Source organism: Acanthopagrus latus, chromosome 6 (assembly GCF_904848185.1).
Source record: "Acanthopagrus latus isolate v.2019 chromosome 6, fAcaLat1.1, whole genome shotgun sequence".
NCBI classification, from domain to species: domain Eukaryota; kingdom Metazoa; phylum Chordata; class Actinopteri; order Spariformes; family Sparidae; genus Acanthopagrus; species Acanthopagrus latus.
This window is the reverse complement of record NC_051044.1, coordinates 30,762,544-30,769,304: the sequence shown is the minus strand read 5'-3', so window position 1 is coordinate 30,769,304 and position 6,761 is coordinate 30,762,544. Positions and strand designations below refer to the sequence as shown.

General features: G+C 39.0%; 1 protein-coding gene across 1 annotated transcript; it reads right to left on the bottom strand.

The window, feature by feature from the left end:
- On the bottom strand, positions 1-5,570 carry arfrp1 (ADP-ribosylation factor related protein 1). The gene is made up of 7 exons (XM_037100023.1): positions 5,204-5,570; positions 4,330-4,417; positions 3,862-3,944; positions 3,649-3,730; positions 2,812-2,882; positions 2,536-2,636; positions 1-2,223 (listed from the first exon to the last, which is right to left on the bottom strand). Exons 1-7 carry the CDS (start codon positions 5,294-5,296, stop codon positions 2,136-2,138), a joined length of 606 nt encoding a protein of 201 aa, XP_036955918.1. The 5' UTR covers positions 5,297-5,570; the 3' UTR covers positions 1-2,135.
- Positions 5,571-6,761: the final 1,191 nt, after the last annotated feature.

The window sequence follows — 6,761 nt, the reverse complement described above, 5'->3', positions numbered from 1 at the left end:
TTTTTTTTTCTCTGACTTTAAAGTCAGAATTCTCAGAATTCTGACTAAAATCACAGGTGGCCCTCTTCCGTAGAAATGGTATTGGTCTTGGGCAAGTCTGGTTTTGGTTCCCTTGCCTAATTAAGACAATGTGTCTAAATATTACGGCATGAAAACACAGTAGAACATACCGACGGCAGAACAACAAATGATGACATCAGATTATATTTGTGCTTGAGGAGAGTCCAATATGACATTTCACAAATTAACACAACAATATGCACTTAAAATGCAAAAATAAAAACCCCACCTAGATTATGCGTCATAGCTTGATATACATTCCTGGGTCCAGTTGTGAGGGTCAATGTGAGTACTAAATGACATTTTTGGACAATCGAAACATGACAGTTTTATTGACAATCGTCTGAATTTTATTATCATAATCTACTTATAAATGACCAAAGGAGGCTGTGACCATCAGTTCTTTAACCACTTCATACATCCCAAGTTAAACTGCTAGTATAGAGTAAGCTAATAGAGGTCAGTTACCCAACACCCTTTGATCAAATTGTGACTGTTTTACAAAGGTCAAAGGATGTACAGGTGACAAAGAAACCTCAAAACAGCAGTTTAGTGGCTGTTGGATCGTATGTCACATAGTCTGGTACTTTTTTTTAAATTGCCCTCTTCTATGACCAAAATAACATTAAGAAATACATCAGTACCACCTACCTGTAGACAAAACTGTTAATGGGGTACTTACTCTCACAAACAACAACTCTTGCCCTACAGTAACTGTGAGGGCACACATCACTTACTTGTGCTCTCTGGTGGGACGCCTTTTGAATCATGTTGTTATGATGGTCAGAGATTAGTAGTTGAAAGCTGTAAGCCACCGGCAACGGACGATGGCATAGTTCATCTGCCCAACCCAAAAGCTCACAGTAGTAGCTCATATTAGGATTTGAACTCTCCATGCAACACAGCTGCCACAAAATTCTTTTGTCAACGAGTAGTGAGAAATGTCACAAACCCTTTACAACAACAAGTTATTTGTTCCAATTCATCCATCATGAATTTACCCTATGGCTGTTATTCAAAGGTAGACTCATGATGAATAATGATTACAAATAACTTGCTTCCTCATTCTGTGGAGGCGCTGTATAGATTGGAGAGCCTGAAAGTTGAACGGAAATTAAAATCAATTTTGGCTAGAAAATCAGTATGTCCTTTCATTCAACATTACACATTATACTTGCATTTGTTGAAGTGCTCTGGAGTGATGAGTTAATTTGTGACATTCACAGCACTCTGGAGTGAGCTTTAAGTGACACTGAAGCCGTGAAACTATGTGCATATGTGATAGAAGTACATGGTGCACGGTCTTGTTAGACAAAATAACTGCCTAGGGGTATTGCCAAGATGGCTGCTGAGTGGCAGACATGCCTAAAAGGACTTTAATAAAAACTGAACAAAAGGATTAGTCCTTCCCAATGCTGACTGCCTTACAGGGACAGGAAGATTCAATTACTATTGGTTGGTAGCCAACACTATAATATCCATGTTCAAAGGTGGTACGACATTCTGTAGGGCACCGTGAAAGCACAGCTGCAATCAACACCTGTCCTTGGGACTCAGAGGTTCAGCATTATAAACTTCTTAAAGGAGTAGTTCCTTAGAGGGCTAATGTATCGTGAATCATGTTTGGCAGGTTGCATACAGTGACAATGTTTCTAAGGTAAGGGGAATTTTAATTTTAGTTCAACAATAAAAATGTCGACTAGAGATTGTTTAGTTAATCTGATACTGAGAACAGAAACCCCATATTGCAGTATTTCATATGATGTGTTAAACTGATGTTCCTGTCCCAGCAACCCCAGATAGCCCACGTAACTGGGGCTGCTGCTGACAATGAAGCAGGAGAAGTCTTGAAAAAGTGGAACAGGCAGATGTCCATTCAAAGCACATCTCATATTATGCCTGGTGATAAAAACAGTCACTTGGTTGGTAATGAACTCCTAAAAGCAGAAATTCAAACTGTTCAAAGTCACAGCAAACACAAGGTGAGAGGAGAGTTATCAGCTCCAGGTTTACATGGAATGTCCTCGAGGAGAAACTTGTTGTCCAAAAGATGTATCAGGGGTGCCAGCAGCTTCTTACGTGATGTCCTTCTGTCTGGGTGGCCTGTGAATGTTTCTGACCACACACTTCACCATCCACTCAATGCCCTCGTTCACCCCATCCCTGTATAAAAGGCAAATTAGTTTGTTAGGTGCATTTAGAATTTTTTCTGATCAAGTTCATAAAAAGGGAACAACCTTTAAAAAGGCAGAGCATTTAAACAGCTAGAAATCTAGTTTTACCGTGGGGTGGCACAGTGATACATGCTGGTTAAAAAAAACACACACACACAAAAAAAAAACAGCTATGGTGATGGTGCTGGAATAACGAGCTGTTTAACTGGACATCATGAGCTTCATAAAGTAAGGATTAAGTTTGAAATGTTGCTGTTCTTGCACATGTTCAGCGTACCAGTAAACACACTAGCATTCTTACCCTGTGAGGGCTGTACACGGCTGGACTAAACAATCTCTCTTGCCGATCTTCGGGGCAGAGTCACTGAAGGCTGTTTTAATGTCTGGCACTGACAAACAGTTCTGAGAAGAGAGCCGACACAAGACAAACTGTCAAAAACACAGGACCACACCATTCATGATCTCAATTATAGTTTTTGTCTCACTAAGGGCACCAAACCTGAGACTGAAGCTCAAAACATAGAGACAAAGTTGTTTTCAAATGTATCTGCATTAGGTGGGAAAGATCAGACAGTACCGGTACATCCTGCTTGTTGGCCAGCACAAGGAGAGGAACTCCTTCTAACACGTCACTGCTGATCATTTTCTCTGGAGGAGATGAAAGTTAAATTATTGATTCAACAATTAGCAACGAGTGTTTCGACCATCTCAGAAAACTGACTCAGAACACACAACAAAGCCTTTTCATGTTATTACGTTGTAATCTGCACTAAAACACTGTTGCTAATGTTTTGTTGAAGGTTTAAAATGTTGAATCAGGCATAAACTTGTCAACCATGCCATAATTTTAGTGGAATTAGGTCAAAGGCCGTTTCAACAAAATCACAGACAAAAGTTTCACAACATGTAAAGGACAGGTTCACAATATTTCGAGTCTGCCTTCAACCAAATTTTAACATTAAAACAGGATTCCTTGCTGTAATCATTTCTTCTATTTATACAGGCCATTTCGAGTAAATAAACATCTAAATATCACAGTATCAGAAATCTTTTCTGTTTCAAAATAAGAAATGTGGGATGATCTTGTCGAACAAAGTTGTAAAGTCTACAATTTCTTCTCCAATGCACAACTGATAGAAACATAGTTTGTTCACATAATGTAACAGAATTTATATTTGAAGTATTCAGTATGGACAGCAATCATCCAATGTTGCTGCAGCAGATGCTTGAATGTAGTTTGGAAACAGTGTAAGGATATGTATGCACATACACACATCTTCTCATTATTATTACTACTGTCTTGTTCTTGTGTTTTTGGTCTGTGAGACTTTATTGAAATGGACAACATACTTGGAAAAACTGTGAACCTATCCTTTATATGGTGTTTTACAGGGTTACAGAGTGTGTTGCTCACCAAAAGCCTCCTTTGATTCTGACAGGCGCTCTTCATCAGTTGAATCTATCACATAGATGATGCCATGGGATTCAGCATAGTACTAAATAGACACATGATGAACACAAACAGCACATCAGAGCAGACTCCTGGGCTGATATATCCAACAGCATCACAGCTGGCTGACCACATGTCACCAACATGACAAACTGTCATGTTTAATTCATAACTCACTTTGTCCCACAGAGACTGGAGCTCCTCCTGACCTCCCAGATCCCAGAACATTAGACGAGCCTTGCCCACATCGATCGTACCAACTGTGAGGGAAAGTGAGAAATCCGTAATAAAAGTTCAAATTACAGAATGGGGACTGAAGCATGAAAAAGACCTGACTTGAGTTTGTCTTTCAGTAAGAGGCTACACAATAAAATAATGTTTCCTTCTCATGATTAGTGTAGCACATTACAATTAGTTATTGCAGTGAGCCAGTGTGTCTGACCTTGGCCACTGGTAGTCATTGTTGACTCTTATTTAGATTTAAATTAAACCCTAATACTTTGATTGTAGGGCAAAGGAGTCGATGATCAGCTTTATTAGTGTAACGGAAACTTTTGTGATCCAGCCACGATAGTCACCGTTTGGAGTAAAAAGCCCATCACTCATCTTAACAAACACCGAAGACATACAGAGGCATCCACTTACTGTTTAGTCCAACTGTAGTTGTGATCTTTGATAAATTCATTCCCTTATAATTCTTACTGAACTTTGTCTTGGTCTGTTCAAGAAAGGTCTGCAAAGGGACAAAAGTGAAATCAACAGACAAGTCAAACTAGACACATTTGTCTTTTATACAATGATAAGCATAATATGTCAAAGGCTAACAGACATACACAAACAGTAGGTGACACTTCAGAAAATCAGTAACAACTCCCTCTGGATTGATAAAGTTTCACTCAGAAATGGGAACAAAATTCAGCATAACTAAATAAAATACTTCACTACATTCATAAAACAAATTTTTGAGATTAAAATCGGACCATGTGGATGATGCTCCAAATAACTGGCATGAGGGTGAACAAAGTTCTTTAATCAGCAGAACAGATTTCGGCAGTGCTTACAGACTGCAGAAAGGTTTTTATTAATGATCAATTAGGATTTTTTTGTTTGTTCAAAGGCAGTAAAATGTCTTTACATACTGGATGTTGTAATTAATGGTTACCAGTCTCTAACTGGGAACGACCTGAACTTTTCATTTTACAGATTTGGATGTTTTGACCTTCCATTTTAAACTAACACGATGTGTTACTTAATATAATTTAATTGGTAAGTAAAATGTGAGAATGCATTGCAGTTAACTTTACAGAACGTTTTACTGTACGTCTCTCATCTATAACAAATAGATAGAATAGCCGCTTTACTTGTTGGTGTTAATGAAAGCTCATTTGACCTAAATTATAGGACGTAACAACTGCTGCCACAGACGAACAGCAGACTCTGACGGCAGCACAGAAAACCATCCACAGGACAACAATGTGAAACTAGTCAACGCAGTTGAGATAACTTTAACTCAATTTACCGTTTTCCCAGCGTTGTCCAGTCCCAAGATCAAAACGCAGTATTCGTCCTTCTGAAACACGTATTTATACAGCCCAGATAATAAAGTGTACATTGTGGAAAAAAATTAAACAAAACACGTAACGTTACTTGCTAACGATTCTTGTCAATATTAGCTTGATAACATAGCTTAGCCACCATATGAGGCCAAACGACGCGACACACCACGTGGATTCATTATAATAAAAGAAGATAAATAAGTCTATTAACCCGACTGAATAATAATCATATGTGAATAAATAAAGTCTGTAAAGTCTTCGTTTATTGCTACCTTCTCTGACTCTAGCTCTACAACACAGCAGTGACGCTACGTGTAATCTAACAGGAAGTGAAACAGGTGGAATTGTGGGTAATGAGTTTTCGACCTCGGTTTCAAAGGGCTATACCATCAAATAAAACTTCAATTCCCTGAAAGCCATACGGTGTTCTGTGCAAGCGTAATAACGTTAAAGGAACAGTTTAACAATTCTGTGGTCTCCGCAGGCTGACCACAAAAAACCTTAAAGGAATAGTTCGGGTTTTTCGAAGTGGGATCATATAAAGTACATATCTATAGTCGATCTGTTCCCTACCATAATCACCGATCAGTGCAGCCTCAGTTTGGAGAAGTAGAGAGCTGCAATTTTATGACACAATAGGTGCTTACTGATGACCCGTGGTCAAGGTCAGGTCAAGTTTCAGCTTAAAGCTGTAGTCTGTAACATTTTTTTTGTTGTATTTGCTAAAATTGTCATCATGATCTGACAGTAGAATAAGATACAGGTCAGCTGTATAAAAAAAATGCTGTCTGTGGCTCCACCCGGTGGCTGTAATTTGATTTGCAAGAATAACCGCTGCTCCTGGCTCAATACAATCATTCAGAGCCAAGGGGAGTGTCTGACAAGTGTCATTCGTGTACATATGCTGCTGGCAGCTCCCTTCCCTCAAGCAGCGTGTACTGGACAGCGCCCCTCCCCAATAGAGCAGAAGAAAGCCCCATCATTGCCCTTGTCAAAGAGAAATAAGAAGAGTGATGAGGAAAAGCAGTGTAAATAGAACCGAGCCAAGGAGAAAACTGGGATAAATATCAGAGCGTCATTTCAGAAGTGGAGGGAGCTTTTTAAAGACTTTTCTGCTGGACAAGTAAGGACCTCTGCTTGATGTATGTTTATATTAAGTCAAAAATATCACACCAAATAAAAACTGAAGAAAGACACAAGTGATAAAAATACAATATAAATAAGGCATTGGGCAAACATTATTATCTCCCAGTCTCAGAGTGCCATCTCCCTCTTATCTATTGTCAGCCACTTTGCAAAACGACCTCCGACTCCTTCCATGTGGGTATTGTGCTCCTGGCTGTCCTCATGAACCTTCCAGCAAGTGGCTTGCTTTTTTCTAGTCCTTTAGTCCTTCCTAATTAAGTCTGTATTCATTTGGAGAAAACATTTAGAAGTAGAAGCAGTGCAAGCTATATTTCTGTTGAGTACATCAGCCAGCTTCTTTTGATTTTTTAAGCATTGACTAAGCCTCTGTTACAA